Source organism: Lissotriton vulgaris, unplaced genomic scaffold, assembly GCF_964263255.1.
Source record: "Lissotriton vulgaris unplaced genomic scaffold, aLisVul1.2 SCAFFOLD_6501, whole genome shotgun sequence".
In the NCBI taxonomy this organism is placed as follows: domain Eukaryota; kingdom Metazoa; phylum Chordata; class Amphibia; order Caudata; family Salamandridae; genus Lissotriton; species Lissotriton vulgaris.
In genome coordinates, this window is record NW_028251269.1 from 1 (window position 1) to 22780 (window position 22780).

The window sequence follows — 22780 nt, forward strand, 5'->3', positions numbered from 1 at the left end:
GCCTTAAAACTGGATCAATCACTGCAGCTGGTGAACCTTGCAGGTGGCAGGCTAAATTGTTAGAGGAACCATCGCAGGCCTCGTGTAATTAATACCCTTGACAAAAGAGAGAACCGCTTAGTGCGTTTTCCCAATTTTTACCACTAAGAAACACTTCTTTCCCCCCACTCCAACATTTGTGTGTGTATGGTAATTCCAGGATGTCTTGATGTATTCTTTACCCAACCTTTCATATATGCCTGCTGGTAATGGAAAATTGTAACAGGCAGAGTGATTGTACCGTGTATTATCCATTCAATTGCTGGCTTTTCAGCGACTGTAAATGGCAATCTTTCCAGTTTTTCAGTGCTCAGCACCGTATAATCAGCTCCCCTCTGTGCTAGTTTGATCTGTTTATCAGTGAGATTGAATTCTGAAAACAGTGACGCAGTGTTGATTAAACGCCAAGGCACATAGCCTAAACGAAGATTTTGTAACGTCCAGCCTAATAGCATTACAGAACGTAATTGCGACTGACCATGTTGTAACATGGCCAAGTCCTGTTCTATTATGTCTATGGCAGAGGATACTATGCTGTCCAAAGAATATATCCTGGACGACAGAGTCATTAACCCATTGTCAACTACAGAGAGAGAGATTTCTCTAAATAAATACGATTAATTTCTCGTATTCGTTCTGCAGTCTCTGTTTGTGTTATCTTCCATACTTCATTATAAGCAGCATAGAACCCGGCGTATATAAAATGTTTATGACGCGGTTTAGTAGGTCTTTGTAAGAAGTCCCTCAGATCAGTGCCATCTTTAAGTAAAGATAAGTGTTGTTTTACTTCCTTTAGTGTAGACTTGTGTAGCCATTCAAGGCACAGTTTCCCTTCACTGTATGTTGTTACTATTCCTGGATGCTGTCTTCGAACATATCTTGGATCTGGCCTAGTGAATGTGAACCCTTGTGTCTTATTCAGGAATTTATCTTGACAGTTGTTTGTATCTGTGGGCCAGATTAACCATTTTTTCCAATCTGGATCTGTTCTGCTGTGAAGCAAAATAGTATGTACGTCGACCTCCGCCTCTGAAGTGTTATTGATATCAGGTGTAGGTGTAGGTATGGACGGTTTGTTTGACTCTTTGATCTTGGCTAACCCAAGACAAGATGTCTGTTGGACAGTGTCATTCAAAAACATAATTTGCTCTGGGATGATGCAGGCTCTAAATAAGGCTTCAAATCCCTGCACCTGCCAGTCTTTTGTGCCCCAGACAGTTTTTGTCTCAATGTAGTCTTTCCAAAAGTCGAAACCTAACTAAAACAGCTGAGCATAAAAGGACGCAGAATAAATTTGCTTGGTATTTGTCAATATACTTTTCATTCCTGTCCTAGTACCATTTTTAAAGTAAAATGATTCTGGATTTGAAACATTAAAACCTGAAAAGTATGGAAATTTGCTATAAAATGTTTTTGAGCTACCCTTTCGTGGTGTTGGACAATGTTCCCATTGGTTATATTTAAGTACATTTCTAGGATTTGTAGATCTGTGCAAGAAATTATGACCATAGTGATCATAACAATACATTTAATCATAATCTGATGAACCTTCTATATATTCATGCTTTGTAAACACAGCAGACATTTCTAAGTCTGGCATCATATTATTAATAGTCTCGAAGTTCCAATCATCAGAAAAGGTACTAGGTGAAACAAAGTCATTCAAGGAAATCTTGTACTGGTTTGGAATCTTCAACAGCTCCGCCGGACCGAAAATGTCATAATCAGTTCTGTCCTAAGCTATACCACCAGGTATAGGAACGGCTGTGATGTTCACTGATGACAAGTCTCTTTGCTCACGATGAGATGATTTGTGTGGCTTGAGGAGTAAGTTGATATTCTTACTTGCTGTATCCTTTTTAACATAGCTTCCATTTATCAGCATTCCCAAAGTTATACCAGAGTCAACCAAAGTAGAAGAAAAAGTACACCCAACACAATCAAAAGTTCAATCCATGGTGAAACCAGATAAGTCTTTTCCAGGTGATGAAAATGTTCTGTTTCTTGTTCTATAACCCCTTCTGTGGCCAATGGGAGCACTCCCTCCCTGGTGCTGCCAACGCACAACGGCCGTCGCAGCCCCGCCCACTCATTAGAACGACCGCACCGTGGCGGAATTGCCGCCACGGTTAAGGCGTTAAAAGTTATTTTTACTTGCGTCGTTTCAGGTTCGCTGGGATCCTCGGAAAATGTATCAAAGTTAATGAAATAGCCAGAGGCAGTTCTGTCAATTGTAGGGATTGCTTCAGGATACGTTGAAATCGCTGGAACCACTTGATCACTTGTTATATTTGTATAGTCAGACGCTATTTCGTTGTAGACAGGAGTTTCTTGACAAACTGATATTTGGGTCTCAAGAGGTACAAGTTCCATGGTTTTGTTGCATAATCCTTCTTTTCGCACTGCAGATTCTTCAAAGGTGATGAGTCTTTCAGTTTGAACCACTTGGATAGTAGCCAGATTAGGGCGTCTGCTACTTCTTTGGAGTCCACTTGGCCTATTGCTCAAGATCGCCCACATGATGTGGTTTGACCAGGTCGATGGACACAAACCTGTTCTCCTTTTTACCAGCAAGGGGCAGCAGTAATACTGTTCTTGATCCATGGATTGCTAGGACAGGGACTGGTTTACTGTAAGAAGGCCCAAATTCCTTCTTGTCCGTGATCTTTTCTCTGACTAGATTCCCAATCTTTGGAATCCAGAAAGGTCTTGCTGGGACGGGTGGTTTTTTTTCAGTGGGGGTTGGCTTCAGGAACACGTTACTTTGGCTTTTTCTTATTTCATTTAAGTCCTGCAAAACAGCCAAACAGTCTTTGATATCAAAGGGTTTTTGTTCTACCACTGAAGTCTGACAATCAAGGTCCGAAATAATCATTCTTGTTTCAAAAAGAATTTCATATGGAGTGATTCCCCCTAGAGAACTTCTTGGCAGATTATTAGGACTACGTTGGACACTTATCAGATGTTTGACCCACCCGTCACCCGAGCCTAATACCCTAGCTGGTATAGATTGCTTTATGTCCCGGTTTTTTCTCTCCACTACAGAATCTCCCTCGGGATGGAATGGACTAGAGTACTGCAATGCAATGCCCAATTTGGCCACGGCCTGCTCGTAAGCCCGAGAGTTAAACGCAGGACCCTGGTCAGAATGTAGCGTGCCGACTGCGTATGTGCCAATAAAGACTCGTAAATCTTTTATAACAGTTCGAGCGTCAGCCGAGCGCTGAGGCCACATCCACATGAATTTTGTCTTAATATTTGTGGGACCGCATTTGTCCATAGGGACGTCTGCGTGTAGAAAGTCTAATGCTGTCTAACAATGGTGTCTGCACTGGGCTGGCTACACTGTAGTCAGGTATCTCGCAGCGTTCTCTGCTGCGATCTCTGTTGCAGCTAATTGTAAATGTGTGAATGTGACCATTCATCCCTGGCCACCAATACTACTCTTTTAATTCTACTATAGATTTAGAGATCTCCTGATATATCAGACCCTCTCCCAAATGTGCTTCGTGTATCAAAGCAACTCTACGTTTCCTGTTTGGAATTACTCTATCCCCACTCCAGGAATTCGGCAAAAGGAACAGAGTTTGCGTCAATTATGTATGAGTATTTGAGTGGATAGTTTTGAGGTAACGCTACACCGCTGCCTATGCTTGTGGCATTGACAGCTAGCATTATTTTGCTGTCTATTTTAGTTTTTGAATGAGTGAATGCAGCTACGGAAGCCGTTTGCACAGCTGCCTTCACGGCTTCATCAGCCAATTAATTCCCTGCAACGTGAACGCCATCATGTTTATGACTCAGTGTATGTATCACGTGAGCCTTTTGTAGTTATCATAACTGAACTACTTGTTCCCAAAGCAATTTATGCTGATTGTGCCCCCTTATGCATCTTTGTAACCATTTTGAATCCAGTTTTGCAAGTATTCATTGTAAGATTGAACACAATAATATGAATCGCACACTATGAGTGTGGGGAATTCTGTACAGTCTCCTAGAGGTTGTGTTTTAGTGACCATAGGTCGCATTTTGCCATCTCACCAGCGACCTTTAACGATCGCGCACGCAGCACTATAAGCTTGTTTACCCCCCGTAGCCAGTTGGGCTGATCCGTCAGTATAAATTATACATTCATACTGCTCTAGAGGCAGAATCTCAGTAGGCAGAGGACATTCTTGTTCATATTGTAGAAATGCTTGTGTTGTCAAATAAGGGTCAAAAACGTATTCAGCGTCTGTTGCAACAAGAGCATTAACCCATTGTATCCATCTCGGATGTAAAGACTTTGCATTTGGAATGCTCGCTTTTGTCACTGCCTCTGAGGCAGGTACAGGAGTAACGACCATTATGCGCTTACCCTGTGCGAGGGCTCTATCTTTTGCTACTGCAGTTTGAACCGCTGTCAGAATATTTTCTATTGAAGTGAATTTCATTTCTGCTTGTGTGTACAAATGTGATTTGTAAGCTATTGGTACTTTTTCTCCTTCATTAAAGGTTAGGTATGTGAATCTGCATTGGCCAGGAATGATTTGGATCACTAAGTTGCGTACATTTACGCATGTTTGTAAATGCTTTGTTGCTAACATGTCTGCTTGCAATGAACACAAAATATCTGTGTGTTTTTGAGTCCAATTAACTGTTTTGAAATCAGGTTTGATTAATTCGTAGAGAGGTTTAACCATTTCTGCGTAGTTTAGAATGTAAGTTCTTCAGAAATTCCGGAAACCTAGAAAAGACTGTAAGTTTTTCAGCGTTTTTTGGAGGGTGCAGCAGCACACCTTTCTCTAGAAAGTTTGCTGCCAGGCTTTTGCCTTCACTGGATAATTCGTATCCTAGAAAAAGGACGTTGAGGTGGGCAATTCTTGATTTCTTGAAATTGAATTTACTCCCTTCAGAGGCAAAGCCCAATATTATGGTGTTCACTCTGTTCAAGTGCCTATCCAAGTCATTGTCTGTTAGATAGATGTCATCAACATATGATAATGCCTCATCATCATAGGTTTGTAGTGACTCTGTTACTCTGGATGAAAATAATCCTGCACTATTCTTGAATCCCTGTGGGAGACGACCGAAGTGACACTGTGTCTGCATAATTGAGAAAGCGGTCAAGTACCTGCTTTCTGGTGCAATGTTTTGACAGAAGAAACCATTAGAAATATCTAATGTGGTTTTATACTTTTTACGCACAATATTATTCATTAATGCTGCACTGTGTGCATTTTGTACTGCAAAGGTTTTGCAACAAGAGTTTAAATGTCTGTAATCCAATACTAGACAATATGGATTGTCTGGTTTGGAGACAGGAAACAAAGGATTGTTCATGGACGAGGTGCATGTTTCAATCACCCCTTGGTATTCAAGTTGATCTAATATCTCCCTGACCTTTTTTTTAGCTTCTTGCTTGACTGGGTACTGCTTTTGTGCATTTGGTTGATTTTTAACTGGATTTTATGGTGAGGAGAATCCTCATCTCATCCTTCATGATTTTTATATAATGCAGGAGCCTGGGATACTGCCCATTTCCTGGCATAGGTACATTTTAAATGAATTGGAATGTGTTTGGAGAAATCTGGCATAATGATTTATTCAATGATACATAGGTGGTGGGGAGATGCACACCTTATTTCTTCTTTAATTTTACTACTTAACTTGTACTGTCCATTTTAAACTTTGTCGGCGTGCTCGCTCTCCGTGCTCCGCCCATTTGCACTGCAAACAAGAGAAAAACGCAAAGGAGACACATTTAGGTCTCCATATAGCTGCACAACCTATTATTAATGAATTTAATGAATTAAATTCGTAATCAGTTCATTTTTTATTTCTCAATTTTATCATCAACTCTTCACTCTTTTCTTCACTCTGTTGTGTTTCAATCCATTATATCCATTAGCTTTGTTCCTTAGCCTTTCAAAAAACACAGGAGAATCCTTGTTTCCTTATGCCACGTTTTTAATGCAAATCACCCAATGCATTTCGGGAAAATAATTCCCTTCTTCGGGGGTTTCTAAAGTGCAAACAGAATAAAACCTGATCAATTTAAGAAGCAAACATGCTTTGTACAACAAACATTTTAAATACCATGTATATTTCAAAAGAGATCACGTATGCCTCATATTCCTGTTGTTTTATCAATACACAAACTGTAAGTGTCATTTATTATATATATACATGCATAGTTAACAGCAATACCCCTGTTCAGTATCTTCACCCCTGAACGTGACTTACAGCAACATTGCTACAGCCTTGTCGGATCATTAACCGGTATCTGTTCTCTAAACATCATTTAGTGAGCTGAATAAGAAAATATACCGTGGCGCGCTTACCGTGGCACTATTTCATTTAACCTTTTTAAAATAACATCCAATTCAGGAAAAGCATCCCACGGCTAAACTGCATTTTGCTCCCTCTTCGCACTACAGGGAAAGCTTGACTGAACGCTGACAAACACTTGCTCTAATCACCCTACTCCTTATCAGCTTTGTTGACACGTGACTAGCCGCCTCGCAGTGAACTTCTCACCCAACTGCTGAAATTATGTTGTCTGCCCCGCTTTTGTTCATCTCCTGCACAACAATTACCAGAATCCCCCTGACTACGAATCATCACTGAGCTACAGTCCAAATGACCCGCCCAAACAGTTTCCACGCTGCTTAAATATATAAGACCTTGACACTATGCAATGACATTAATTCAATAAAAGTTGCACAACAACTATCATTTTGAAACCGTGCACAAAAGACTTTGCAATTCACAACGAAAATTACACCTTTGTCTAAAACTCCAAATGTGTCCATTGCTTGTGCATACAATCTGATGTGGCAGGGAAACAAAACTCCTGCGTTCGTGATTTTCAAAAGTTATGATTCTCATCCTCTTTGAATCTGGCACTTCATCTTGGGTGCGACCTCTCCAGTAGGGCGGAAAATTCATTCAATGATACATAGGTGGTGGGGAGATGCACACCTTATTTCTTCTTTAATTTTACTACTTAACTTGTACTGTCCATTTTAAACTTTGTCGGCGTGCTCGCTCTCCGTGCTCCGCCCATTTGCACTGCAAACAAGAGAAAAACGCAAAGGAGACACATTTAGGTCTTCATATAGCTGCACAACCTAAATTCATTAATAATAGGTTGTGCAGCTATATGGAGACCTAAATGTGTCTCCTTTGCGTTTTTCTCTTGTTTGCAGTGCAAATGGGCGGAGCACGGACAGCGAGCACGCCGACAAAGTTTAAAATGGACAGTACAAGTTAAGTAGTAAAATTAAAGAAGAAATAAGGTGTGCATCTCCCCACCACCTATGTATCATTGAATGAATTTTCCGCCCTACTGGAGAGGTCGCACCCAAGATGAAGTGCCAGATTCAAAGAGGATGAGAATCATAACTTTTGAAAATCACGAACGCAGGAGTTTTGTTTCCCTGCCACATCAGATTGTATGCACAAGCAATGGACACATTTGGAGTTTTAGACAAAGGTGTCATTTTCGTTGTGAATTGCAAAGTCTTTTGTGCACGGTTTCAAAATGATAGTTGGTGTGCAACTTTTATTGAATTATTGTCATTGCATAGTGTCAAGGTCTTATATATTTAAGCAGCGTGGAAACTGTTTGGGCGGGTCATTTGGACTGTAGCTCAGTGGTGATTCGTAGTCAGGGGGATTCTGGTAATTGTTGTGCAGGAGATGAACAAAAGCGGGGTAGACAACATAATTTCAGCAGTTGGGTGAGAAGTTCACTGCGAGGCGGCTAGTCAATTGTCAACAAAGCTGATAAGGAGTAGGGTGATTAGAGCAAGTGTTTGTCAGCGTTCAGTCAAGCTTTCCCTGTAGTGCGAAGAGGGAGCAAAATGCAGTTTAGCCGTGGGATGCTTTTCCTGAATTGGATGTTATTTTAAAAAGGTTAAATGAAATAGTGCCACGGTAAGCGCGCCACTGTATATTTTCTTATTCAGCTCACTAAATGATGTTTAGAGAACAGATACCAGTTAATGATCCGACAAGGCTGTAGCAATGTTGCTGTAAGTCACGTTCAGGGGTGAAGATACTGAACAGGGGTATTGCTGTTAACTATGCATGTATATATATAATAAATGACACTTACAGTTTGTGTATTGATAAAACAACAGGAATATGAGGCATACGTGATCTCTTTTGAAATATACATGGTATTTAAAATGTTTGTTGTACAAAGCATGTTTGCTTCTTAAATTGATCAGGTTTTATTCTGTTTGCACTTTAGAATCCCGAAGAAGGGAATTATTTTCCCGAAATGCATTGGGTGATTTGCATTAAAAACGTGGCATAAGGAAACAAGGATTCTCCTGTGTTTTTTGAAAGGCTAAGGAACAAAGCTAATGGATATAATGGATTGAAACACAACAGAGTGAAGAAAAGAGTGAAGAGTTGATGATAAAATTGAGAAATAAAAAATGAACTGATTACGAATTTAATTCATTAAATTCATTAATAATAGGTTGTGCAGCTATATGGAGACCTAAATGTGTCTCCTTTGCGTTTTTCTCTTTATAATGATTTCTTCGCCATGTGGGCATTCCCTGACAGATTTGGCCAGTCTTGTTCAACTAGAAGAATGTCCTAATCCTGAGAGAGCCGCTCCCAAAAGAGTGCTCTTATTTTTCTTGTTATGTCCCCCTCCATCCAGAGTGTTACGTCATATAACTTATGTGGAACACTAACCCTGGTATCTGCAGTTTCAACTTGGATGTACTCGTTCAATTCCACTGTCTCCAGATGATCCTTCAAGTTCTTGCGAGCTATGGTGACTTCTGCTGCACTGTCAAACATCGTTTGAGCCCATTCCCTGTTCTTGACTTGTGTCCTCAAGATCCTCTGAATGTCTGATTTTTAGACCTGCTACCTTCTTTTTGGTGAATTGAGTTTTCTTATTTTCTGCTTTCTAGCTCCAATCTTACTTTCTTTTCTCATCTTATTTTCCCTCTTACCTGTTGCTCTGTTTACTGCCTCCTCATTTTCGATGTTTTCTGAAATTCTTTATATGTCGCTGTAACATGAATGCATTATGTCTTTGCAGGTAGGCCTCTGGGCCTCTTTAGTCAGTTGCTTGCTGAATTTTACATAGATGCCTGAACAAAAAAGCTGTTCCCTTTAGATTTTGTGACAGATAGGATGGTGTCATGTCCCAGAGAGCCCCTGTGAAGTACTAATATTGTTACAAATGTTTACAAAGTATGTGTTGTGTATCTTTGGGGAGAGGTTCATTGAGAAGACATTTCCTGAACTAGTAACACGGAGTAGTATAAAATAGTGTCTAATAATGTTTTGAAAAGGTGGTAATTCTTTTTCACTCTAGCCCCGCCCCTGCAAGATCCTCCCCACCGCCCTTGCCCCCACCTGCAGGCCCATTGGTGCGGCCCTCAGGCTCAAACCAGACTGTAATTTTGCCCCCCGAGAGAATGTTTGTGAGTACCCATGCCTTAGAATAACCTAGATATGCAGCCTGTATGTAATGCTGGTGATGCTGTAGAATGCATTAAACTTACTGAAACTAACTGCTGCCTGCTCTTTTGATACTATTCGGTGGAGTCGGACTGATCAGCAGCAATGTAGTCCTGGCATCCAGCCCCTTCTGAAGGTCTCACTGTGTAGATAGATGTGGGAAAATTTCTCCTGGTTTCTTCTTGCCTGGGCCGCCTCTGCTTCTTCGTCGGTGCCCTTGGACGCAAAAAGAGACAAATCCCTAGCCCTGTTTACCATTTATCTGGTAAGCAGCGCTGTGGATGTGTAATCCATACAACTGCACAGACAGCATGGGGAAAGGGATGGCAGTGCAGGTGACTTGTTTGGAATACACATCTATACAAGTGCACAGGCAGCAAACCCTGGGCTATGACACCAGCAGAAATTCCTATACAAAAGAAAAACATCACCTGCACTGGCCATCCCTTTTCCCATGCTGTGCACATCTTCCCACTCCCACCCCATGACGAGGCAGCTAGAAGTGGTGATTTGTCATTCTGAGGGGTGTGAATGTTATAAGAAAGTGTGTGCCCGGGCACACACACAGCCGCACCCCAGTACTTCACACAGGTCTTTAAAAGACCATTTACTTGGTAATGAGGCTTTGTTGTGTGTTCACCCCTACTTAGAACCCCTGCATCTCCAATCTGCATATGGCTTTGGCTGGATGAATTAGCAGTTGCCTCTTCCTTCATGTGGTGGTGATGAGTGGGTTGCAGGGCGCCTGCACTTGTTGCCTCTGTCATCGGTAGCCCCCTGCTTCCATCTGAACGCCGAGGATCACCGCCCCCCCTGAACCACTAGCACCTGGAGGGGTCGCCGTGATGTCCTGCCAGAGGACAAACCCCGGCACCAGGCCTCCCTCTGGGGTGCATTTGTGCACATGGCCGTGCACATGGGGGGCAAGGAGGGGCGTTTCAGGGAGGGGCAAGCACCTCTCCTTTCCTCCCCTGCGGACGCCCATGTTCTGTACATATAAAAATACCTTTTGCGGTCACAAACGGCCCATTTATGCAAATCGGACAGTTTGCGAACTCAAAAAAACTACATACATCTGGCCCCACGTTCTTTTTCAACAGCTTTCTGTCAAGAAAAAGCAATACATCTGTTTTTTTGAGCAATAGGATGGATGTCCTAACTAATGTGTAATTGTACTTTCATAGTCTTGAGTTTTCCAAATCTAAGAAGCAATTAAGGGACTTGATTTCGTAATGAGCATTCATGTTATAGTTCACTGATATAAGTCTCCTATCAGCAGCTGTGCTCAAGCTGAGTAATCAGTCACTTAACTCCGTACCTTTTGTTTCCTTGTGCTTTATCATTGCTACCAATGAACCTTGGCATTTTTAATGGCGCTGTTGCCACCCATGTAAACACTTTAGCTTTCAATGGCATAAGTCGTGGCAACAGAGATATTTCTCTGTATTTCTCCTCAGGCAATGCGTGTATTGATTGACCACTTGACCACTGTTGATAATAAAAGAAATTGAGCAACTGTTTACTTTTAGTGTAATCTTTGGATAATGTTTGAATGACTATGGTGCTTTTTCATGTTGACTTGTCCTTGACCTGCATTTCTCTTCACATGCGGCCAGTGTAACATGTGCACCGTTTTTTGAGGTAAACATCAACATTACACAACTATCGTCTTCACTTTCATTTGATGTTGATACTGAAGACCGTTTTGATGATCATTCAGATGGCAATTGACTTCATTTGGTATTGATTTGCCTCAATTGGTGTGATCTCTAGGCTTTGTAGGAGTGAGTCAAATGTCTCTTCTTGAACATTCTGGCGGCCATTCTGTCTTAGCACTGCCTTGCAAACTGTTACAAAATGCTTCATGTTCTCATAGCCTTTGCAAACCTGTCCAATGGCGGGACATTTACCTTTGTGTGAAAACGAAACTCCACACCTGAAACACAACTTCTTTTTTTTCCATGGAGACATCACTCTGTGTCCTTCTGCCTTGTGCTTTGACTTACTTTTCATGTTCATGACAGACTCACTCTGGGCACCTCTGGCCTCCATGTCAGCAGCTTGTCGATTGGCATGCTCTTGAGCTCTGGTAGCTAAGAAAACTCTCTCCAGACTAGGAGTTTCTCTCAGCATCTTCGCTTGAATGAATCTGACAGGCATTTGTCAATAACTCTGAGAAGTATAGCTTCCTCATCTTTAAATGAATTGAACTTACAGTGTTTGATTAGCACATCCCGTCTCTCAACAAATTTACGATGGTTTTATCAACTTATTGTTGTTCTTAACTGAAAATGTATCTTTCGTAATCTAAATTTGGCATTGGATTGAACTTGAGATTCAAGGTTTCTTTGAGTTGATGGTATGTCATTTTGTCAACTCACAGCATTTTCTTTACGACTTCTTTTACACCTTTACCAGCTAGATTCTTAAGGTATTTGATAATCTTCTTGTTATCTGTTTCTTCTAGTACATCAATGAAAGGATCAAATGTCTCTATCCAAGCAGTCCATCAGTCACCAAAATGCTGTTTTTTGGCGGTATTAATGGTCCTGGTGGTTTGAAGAAGGTGACAGCATTGTAACCATGGCTGGAACTTACTTATGTGGAAAGTAGTAATCTTTCTGATGCTGCTTGGTGATCTTGTTTGTGCAAACCATCTCTGAGGCCTTGCGATGTGCGGGCCTCTGAGTCATCTTGGATAAATGCAGGAAACATGGCCTGCTCTTGGTCTCCATTGGAAAAACAACCTTTCACTATGCCAATCGCCGCTCTTGGCTTCAATATTCGAAGTCCTCTGGAGTTGTTCTGAGCAACGTACTGTCCTGTGAGCATGTAATGATAGAGCCATTATGGTTTCTGATGGACTTTGTTGAAGCATTCGCGTGTAGTGAATTGAATGCCGGTTTAGAAGGATGACTTCACTGTTACATGCAGAAGAATAAAGATGAGTTATACTAAGCTCTGTGTGTGCCGTAGTCATTCAATCAATCAGTATTTATAGAGCACAGCTGCATCATCCATGCGGGTCGTGGGACACTGGGAGATCCTGCTGCGTGTTCTCCTATTGGTTGAAAAGGGAGAGGTTGTTCCAGGCCTTAGCCGCTAGGTCGGTGAATGAGAGTCCTCAGCTGTTCGTCAGGCAGATTATTTGGGTGGCTGAAAGGGAGGAGGGTTCGGGGCACAGTTTCCTGGTAGGTTGGGGGAAATTCATTTGATTGTTGAGGTACACCAGTCCTTTGTTGTGTAGTGCATTGTAAGCATGATGAGCAGCCTGAACTGGCCTCTCTTTGCTACTGGCAGCCAGTGGAGTTTCCTGAGGTGAGGGGTAATGTGCATGCATCTGGAGAGGTTGACGATGAGTCTGGCTTCTGTGATCTGGATAGTCCGGATTTTTGTCATGAGTTGGGCGGTGATTCCTATGCACGTTATTGGCGAGTACTTAGGCAGGGGAGAATGGTACAACTGGCGATGAGGAGAATAAGTAACCTGAAGTTTGAAAGTGCTCTCCCAGAGAGTTTGCATGGTCCAGCAATGCCACGTGTGCCTCCGTGGAAGTGCGGAATCGACATTTGCCTATGTGTGGTCAAAGCGCAGCCCCAGTTCCGTGAAACACATTTGAAGCAAATGAAAGTATGACTGAAAAGTGTACAGGGGCCGTGAACCTGCTGGGAAGGCCGCACAAAGAGGGATTGCACTACTACACAACTCAAAACCCATAAATTCATAAGGGGTGATAACGTTAGAGGGTGATGCAACCAGGTTTTGAAAGAGCAGAAAAGTGCAAGATAACACTGTGAACAGAAGCTATGCATGTCACAGATCAACTAGGTGTCAGATAGCACAAACAGATGCTTAAAGACAAAGAGATACAAGCAACAATCATCTGCTTACCAGTTCTGAGTAAAGAGAGTCATCATGCCACAGCGCTGGAGGGAGTAACCCCAGAAAAAGCAGCCGAGGTTGTGCTTGCCGAGCCTTCCATATCCAAAGTGGCAACCCAACAAAGTTGATGAGTGAGTCTCAGAGCAACGCCAAAGGTTTCTGAAGTGCAGAGAGTGGAAATCAGAATTGTGACTGTTTACTTCTCCAATTGAGACCAAGAAAGGGGACCTGTTATCTGGCATTATCAAAGATGATCCAGAGGCCAGCATGTCGCAAACCCTAAGAAATAGTTTGCATGGACAAGATGTCAGCGATTAGATTAAGCATTAGCAGAAGACATCTTAGTTCTAGCCGTTATCTTGACATTTAGCGGACTCCATTTTGTATTTACGGCAGCCATCTTGTCTGCTACATGCTGCCTCGTGCCGACCATGTGCTTTGTCCTATCTTCCTGTTTACGGCGCTTGAAATCTGCCCGGCAACAAGTTATATTTAGCATCCCCCACTTTCGCGCATGTCTAGTAGGGTCCACATCTGTTAATGATTAGTTCCAGATAGGAATATGTTTGTCAGTCTCCAAAACCGTTAGCTCCTCCCACTGATCGATTTTGCCTCTCGATTTTACCTTATATGTACATAAATCGTGCTCTTGTGTTTGTACCGCCTTCTTTTGAGCCCCTGTGCGGGTATAAATAAACCATGCTTTCTTAGCTCGTGGTGCTACTTCTTGCAATACCGAAGGGTACTGTCTGAACCGTAGCACCACCTCATGAGGTGTAATAAATGTTACTTTTTCTATTCCAGTTTCTGTTCCAACTTCTTCCTATTTGGTCTGAGGACTTTGTGCAGAGAAGGGCGAACCCCTTGCACTAGTGGGTCTAGCTGAGGCCTGCTACCACAAATTGGCGCCCGACACGTGGGGCTCATCGGCGAAGGTGTGGTCGCAACGAAGGATTGGGATCTCGCTGCGGACGCGATCGCATGCCAGAGGAGAACCGAGTCTTGGCATCCAAGGCGTTTTTCCCTTCTTTCCGATTTGACCATCCAGGTGGCGCCGGTCCCCGACTGAGATCTCTTCTGTCGATTCGCTGTGCATTGGCCGTGTGGTCGAATTTAGAACTTGGCAGTTGGAATCTGGACACCTATGATTGGTAAGAGCCGTTTTGCGGCACATACTATGGGTTTTGGATGCCCTTGTATGGTAAGGTAGTTTTAGGAACACTTACCGTGGCATATTTGTATTTGGAAAGACTAGTCTAATTTGTGTTTGTATTTGTATTTGGAAAATATGTGTGTTGCAACCCATATAGGCAGGCAATGTGGAGATTTTTCTGAATTTTTTTTTTTTAAACTCTTTTTAATAACAATATAAGAAAACATGAACAAACAAGGCAATAAAAGGCAATACAGCTGGATATATGCTCTAAGGGAGGAAAAAGCGTATTACAATTCAATACAAATTATCAATGTAGAAAGAAAAAAGGGGGGAGCAGGGGGGAAACAGATACATAGCTCATTAGGTCTGAACAACACTAGGAATGTCAGGTTAGGGGGAAGGATTCATGTCCGGAATATCAGTGAGGGGAGGTGTGCATACATCTCGCCGGTACGAGTTCCACTGGCCCCAAATTTTACCCTACTTTCTTGGTTTGCCGCGAGCCACATACACTGTTTTCTCCCGAAACATACACCAATCCACATTCTCCTTCCATGCCAAGACAGTGGGTGCTCTCTGGGACCCCCACAGTTGTGCTATATCTCTCTTGGCTATCATATTCCCAAGGGTCCCCCACCGAGTCTGCGCGTCATCATAATCAGTCGGTTCCCAAACATTCAGCAAACAACGCCTGGCTTAGGGCAACAGCGGAACCAATGTGACTTCCTCCATTACTGCATGCACTCGACTCCAAAACACCACCACCTCCGGGCACTCCCAAATTATGTGGAGGAAAGTACCAGTTAGGCTGCATCCACGCTTACACAACCCATCCACAGAGTAACCCATATGAATCAGGCGGGGGCCAGTTATATATATCCGATGCAGGATCTTGAGTTGCACTAGTTGGAGACGGGCTGGAATCGCGACCTCCTTGGGAGAGGATATCGCAGCTTGCCAGTCCTCATCATCCAGCTCTAGCCCGTCACTGGTCCATAACTCTCGGAGGTGCACCAGTAGGTCTGTATGGTCGTTGATCAATTTCTTATATATCAAAGAAATAGTACTATCTGGAACGTATCCGTCTAGCACCCGATCTTCGAGAGGGGAAGATTCCGGGATGGCGACACCGGCAGGAAAAACCGAGCTCAGTGCGTGGCGGACCTGTATATAGCAGAAGAACTCCTTGTAACTGAGTTCATATTCTACCTTCAATTCCTCAAAGGTCTTAATCCTATCTTTACTCCAGAGATCCCCAACCTTACAAATACCAATCATATCCCACTTCTCAAAACCTTTCGTCCTCCACAAGCTTCCCAATCTTTCAGACACATAGAGCGGAGTCGCCCGGGTCAATCGGTCCGACCACCCCATTGCCGCATTCGCACTCAGCCACACTCGCACTGCAATTTTAGTGGGTCCCGAGAGTTTCCCTCTATCAGACTTGGAGTAAAGCGCCCTATTATAATCTCCACCCGGCAGCTGCCACTTATCCATCTCAAACGCAGGGTTTAACGTGGGGCCGTACATTGCATGATTAATCGCTCCCAGCTGGGAGGCCCAGTAGTAGCGCTTGATGTCCGGAAGTGCGATACAGCAGTCATACCAGGGAAGTGTCAGTTTGGCAAGGGCGATACGAGGACATCCGCCCCATATCAACCGCCTCTGCACACTCTCCACCTCCCGGAAGTAACTCGCCGGGATGACATCAAACGTGTTCTGAAGCGCGTACAAAAACCGCGGTAAAGACATCATTTTAAAAAGGGCTGCCCGTCCGAGAGGGGACAACGGCAGACCACACCAGGCCGCGACGTCAGACTTCAACCGCTGGAGCGTGGGAAGCGAATTACGCTCGTAACGGACAACGGGGTCTAATGAAATAAAGACCCCCAAATATTTAAATCCCATCTGCGTTACCTGTATGGGGCAGATGCGTGGTAAAGGAGGGGTGTCCCCAGAGAGTACATAAACACAGGACTTAGTCCAGTTAATCACAAGGCCGGAGTTCTTCCCGAACGAGTTCAGCACATCAAACAACACTATCAACGACTTCAGAGGGGACGTGAGATACAGAAGGATATCATCTGCATAAAGTGATATTCGGTCCTCAAAATCAGGGGTCCACCGAAGACCCTTGAGGGATGGTTCCCACCGCAGCCAAGCTGCCAGGGGTTCCAAGGCGAGGGCAAAAAGAAGTGGGGACAGCGGGCACCCCTGTTGCGTGCCCCTCCCCAGGACAAAGGACTTAGAGACTCGACCATTCACCACAATCTGAGCCAGTGGTTCCTCGTACAGGAGTTTTACCCAACCGATGAAACCAGGGCCGAAACCAAACTTTGCAAGAGCAGCCCAAAGATATGGCCATTCCACTGTATCAAAGGCCATTGTAGCGTCCAAGGAAATCAAGATGGCCAGTTCAGGCAGCGACGCCGCTTTCGCCAGGACGCCATGTAGGCGCCACAGGTTTAATGCAGTATTACGATGTGGAATGAAACCAGACTGATCTGGATGAATCAGATTGCCGATCACCTTTATCAATCGGTTTGCCAACAATTTTGCAAGGATCTTGGGTTCTGCATTCAGAAGCGATATAGGCCTGTAGGATGCCATAACGATCCAGTTGTTTCCCCTCCTTGGGAATTACCACAATGTTCAATGGTCCAGAATATGTCCCTTGATATGGGTGGGTTGAGAGACATTTTCAAGGGTCTCTAAGAGCTCAGTGGCATGGGAGCCGGCGTTGGTGTCGTTAAACCAATAGTTTAGATCGCCAAAAATAGCGAAGCAGGAGTGCATTGTTAACAGGGTGGACAGTTGTTCACTCATGATGGAAGAGAAAGAAGGCTAAGGGGTCCATTAGGATAGCGGGCGGTGGCACTACCGAAACGATGGCGGGGCGGAAAAACAGCTTTTTCCGCCCGCTAGCAGTGGAAATCACGTCCGCCACATTAGGATATGTAAACACAGGTCATTTCCCGTCCGCCGCGGAGCGCCTCGCTCCGCCATCAAGGTGCGCCCGCCACCGCGGCGGCTGCAGCCAATCGAGACCCTCCGCCGCGGTCGATGACGTCCGCCCCGCTCGACAAATTAGGATGGGCCAAACAAGCTGACGCACCGCACCGGAGACACCGCACAGCTCTAGCAGGCGGAAAGTCTACAGCGGAGCACGCACGCCGAGATCCGACATGAACCCCATGGACCCAGCCCTCCACATGCATCCGGTCATGTACCTGCTGCAACACTATCGCCAGATGGGCCGCCGCGGACGCCGCCGCAGGTACGTCACTACACATATACACCACACAACACACATGCCGACACAGGTCCCAAGCACAACACTGGCATCCTGCTGGGGGGCACAACACATCCACATGGGCACCCACACATCACCCACCTCAGAACAAGGCACCCCACGGCATCCGGAACACACAACGTCGGCCAACCTGCAGCAACGTCACGGTCACGGACACGTCACCGCCGCGGTCAACACATGCGCACAATGCAGAAGGCAGGGCAACACCAAGGCATGGACACATTCCAAACATCACAGCGACACACCACCCCGACCAACACTGCACACCACCCGAAGTAGTCACAGGCCAGGTGCCAATCCCGTGCACCCCCTTGCACATCAACAAGCACTGTAACAACAAGCACAATACACACACACTGCGACACACAACCAGGGACAAAGGCACAGCAGGATTGCCTGACAACGGACACACAACACCAGTGCACTCCCCACAGCCCACACAATTGTATACAAACATCCACACAGGGCAAGACAAAACATACAACAGGCATACAACTCCTGCCTGACACATGTGTGTCTCACACCATACAGGGGCACACATACATACACTACAAACTAACACCCTTCACACTGCACACCTCTGCCACACACATGCCATGTAAGCCATGCCACCAGGACCAAGGGCCAACACAAGACGACCATACACATACACGCCAGGGCACACAGAATGGGAAACACACACCTCATCACATCATAAACATCTACTACACCACAGCACAGCTGCACACCCTGTGCTGCCAGTGTCCCCCAAGGTGACCTGTGAACAGTGTATGCAGCAATAGCAATTCACCCACACGAAAACTGCATGGCCTGCCAAATAACCATCACAGAGTACAACATCAGCAGGGCCACAATGGACTGAAGAACCTGTCCCCCTGTCTAAAAATCATATGGCCACATACAACCTTGCAATGGTGATGTACAAAATAGACCATGGAACTCAGTCAAACAAGAAAATGACTTTAATCAGTAAGGAGACAGAGAAAACACACCATAATGTACTGTATTTATTCACATATTGCACAGATGTAGCTACACAACATAAGTAGACAACAGCAACTCTCAAAATCATGTGCAAATGCCATAGACTATGCACTGGTGAATCACAATCGGGAAGTGCAAAGTCCTTGGCAGGGCAGGGTACAGCACATCAGAGCAACAGGCCCAGAGTCCTTGGCAGGGGAGAGCACATCAGAGCAACAGGCCCAGTGTCCTTGGCAGGGCAGGGTACAGCACATCAGAGCAACAGGCCCAGAGTCCTTGGCAGGGCAGGGTACAGCACATCAGAGCAACAGGCCCAGAGTCCCTGGCAGGGGAGAGCACATCAGAGCAACAGGCCCAGTGTCCTTGGCAGGGCAGGGTACAGCACATCAGAGCAACAGGCCCAGAGTCCCTGGCAGGGGAGAGCACATCAGAGCAACAGGCCCAGTGTCCTTGGCAGGGCAGGGTACAGCACATCAGAGCAACAGGCCCAGAGTCCTTGGCAGGGCAGGGTACAGCACATCAGAGCAACAGGCCCAGAGTCCCTGGCAGGGGAGAGCACATCAGAGCAACAGGCCCAGTGTCCTTGGCAGGGCAGGGTACAGCACATCAGAGCAACAGGCCCAGAGTCCCTGGCAGGGGAGAGCACATCAGAGCAACAGGCCCAGTGTCCTTGGCAGGGCAGGGTACAGCACATCAGAGCAACAGGCCCAGGAACACACCCACATCGCTAACAATGGTGTACTGTAGCACACCTATGTGTGGCACAGGCGTCTGAGGGTGTTGACAACTCACTCCTGGCTGTCATGTGGAGTGGAACCTGGCTGTGTGTCAGGGACTGCAGGTCGACTTGACTGGTGTGACAGAGGGACATGTGGTGTAGCTATAACAGAGGGCCTGCAAGGTGGAGGGCTGTGCGGACCAGGTGGCACCGTGGCACGTGGAGGTGGAGTCATGCACGCCCTTGACACAGTGTGGGTGGGAGAGGTTGGAGGGGTGCCCTTCCACTTCTTTGGAATATGAATTTGCTTCCCTGTCATGGGGTTGATGGGAAGTGGCGTTGACACCACCTGCACACCCCCCAACTGTTCCACTTCAGGGGCAGACACTGCCACTCCCTCTGGAGAAGTGCTTGATCCTGCAGTACGCTTGTGCTGGCTACGCCTCCGGACCACTTTAGCCTCTCTGGAAGGTGTACCCCCCACAGTGACCACCTTCCCACTTACCCCAGGGATGGCCACTACACTGCCCTCCTGTCCCTTCTTGCCAGGGATGGCCACTACACTGCCCTCCTGTCCCTTCTTGCCAGGGATGGCCACTACACTGCCCTTCTTTGCCACAATGACTGGGCTGGTCACAACAGGGCTTCCCTCCACCTGCCTCGATGTACTTTGTTCTGGGGTTGATGTGGTAGGTGGGTGTGTCCCTGTGTTCACCCCAGGTGTAGTCATGACATCCCACACATCCTCTGTGGGCATAGCAGAGTCAATATCTGGTGATGGCTCAGCAGCATGTGAGCCTGATGTCTGACACAATGTTCTTCTGGCCTTGCTCTTCTGTGACTTCACCTTGTCTGTGCATATTGGGGGGTCCCTGCCCTTCTTTGGGGATGGAGTCTGTGGACGGGATTGTTTGCTTTGGGTCTGAGCTGTGCTCCTAGTGTTGTAACGTTTACTTGATGTATGTCCCAAGTGCTCACTGTCATCTGATGTGGCCACTGACTGGGTGGACGTCACAGGCACCTGAGCTGCAAAGGGGGCATGTTGGAGGGCTGACGTCACTGTACCTGACAATGACAGGAGTGTACGATGTAGGCCACCCACGTCAGAGTGTATGCCCTCCATGAATGCCAGAACCTGCCCTATTTTGTAATCGTGGGCACTGAAGGCATTCAGCAGGGCGGTCTGGCCCACGCAAAGTTGCCGCAGGAGCTCTACGCACTCTGCACTGAGGGCAGCAGGGGGGACAGGTGCAGGTGCTGCGGTGCCATGTGTGAATGTCACACGTCCCCTCTTAGTGACACGGATACGGCCAGCCCCAGAGGAAGTGGATGGGAGGGTGGGCAGTGGCCGTTGGTAGTCAGATGCAGCAGCAGAGTCCCCATCCCCTGTGGCTGCTAACAGGGACTCATCCCCCCTGCCATCAGATGAAGTGGTACTCTGTGTCTCAGCCACAGATTCCTCATGCATACTCCTGTCACCCTCAGTAGCGCTGGTGTGGTCAGTGTCACTTTGCTCCGTCTCACCCTGCTCTGCTGCCGCTGTCGTGCTGGTCTCCCCACCACTTTCAGGATCATGTTCCGCCGTGGTGTCTTCCGAATCTGCATTAGTGACAGAAACATGGTTGTATAAGTGTCATAGTCTGGTCACACGATATCAGAGCAATGCAGCACATGAGAGGCCTAGAGCTACATGGTAACCACCACACCCTCAAATCATTGTGCTGCTACACACCAGTTACACCACAACTGAGCCTGTCATGCGGACAAACAGGCAGGAGTGGACCAATGTCGATGACACACAGCACTACACCCTGCCCATGGATGGTGTTCCCCTAGCCCACATGGACCTGCCCCACGGACATGATGTAGCCACAACTAACATCACCACTTCCAGAGCCTAAAGGGATCCAGAGGGGAATACACACACCTGTTTTGTCTACACATGCCACATTGTCAAATAGGCCATTACAATCACCATGTGCCAATGTGGGTTCACATTGTTGTCAGATGTGTGGGCCACTACCATGCAGGTGCATGCAAAGTAGACTGACATGGTGTAACACTCATTAAGTGGACACAGCTGTACAGCATAATAGGGACTACACCCACCATCACAAAGAAGAGTGACCATGTGGACAACAAAATATATGTCAAGGACTGAAAACTGCAGCCAGGAGCTGCAGAGTAAGGCCATGGTGGGCCAATGCCTCATACAGACACACATCACAGTTGCCACTCACATCACATATCACAGCATGGCAGCACACGCACATCACATGTGTCACCGCAGACACAGGCACTCTACACATGCATCCACTCCCAGACAAACTCTCCCTCCCCGGATACTCACCATCGCTGTCTTGCTGCTGAAGCCCCTTCAGACGTGCATCCAGGTCTGGATAGGTCACTGCCAGTATGCGTGCCATCAGCGGAGTCATGGTGCGGCGTGCCACACGCCCTGTGCGTGGTACCATCCCCAACTTCATCTCTGCCACTTGCTTAGCCAGCCGGCTGATGTCGTCCCACCTCTTGTGACAGTGTGTGTGTCGTCTGTTTGATACCCCCAGGGCTCGCACCTTTGCTGCTATGGCCCTCCAGACAGCCTTACGTTGGTGTACTTTGAGCTGCAGGTATGAGAGTAAAGAAGGACTAATGAACATTTACACATTGTCATATGTCAGCATCTATCAGTACAGCAGCCAGACACTGAATCTGGACGCACAGTGACCCCCCTCCCTCCAGAACTGGGGGTACCCTCACAAGGCCACTCTGCATGGCATAAACATTAGTGAATGCATGCACACATTGAGCTTCGTAGTCTCCATGATTATCACACTGAAGAATGATGATTCAACACAAATGCATCGACAGCACTGTGTAAATCATAAATTGTACAGGGCATTGATGTGGCATATCCACTAATCAGTGTGCAGCAACTGTAGCATGTAAGTTGGCTGATGGACAAACTTTGGAAGGGCAGCCACTGAACCTACTCTGTGGGGCACACTGACTATGACTACAGGGGCACCCTGAAATTACATCACAAGCGGACACTGTCCAACCAGCTACAAGGCAAACAACCGTTGGTCATGTCTGCCCCAAAAAGTAGCACATCCCACTCACACATACAAGTATTGGCCTAGGACAGAGTCATAATGCAAAACACACACTCCCACCACCTGCAAACATCTTGTCTGTCAGTGTTTGTCAG

General features: G+C 46.0%; 1 protein-coding gene across 1 annotated transcript; it reads right to left on the reverse strand.

Annotated features, from left to right (window-relative positions):
• Positions 1 to 20416: 20416 nt before the first annotated feature.
• LOC147662954 (uncharacterized) lies at positions 20417 to 22254 on the reverse strand (the record flags this gene model as incomplete). Its single annotated transcript, XM_086950767.1, has 2 exons — positions 21920 to 22254; positions 20417 to 21168 (listed from the first exon to the last, which is right to left on the reverse strand). Coding segments are annotated over exons 1-2 (1062 nt in total), but the record flags the coding sequence as incomplete, so codon positions are not given.
• Positions 22255 to 22780: the final 526 nt, after the last annotated feature.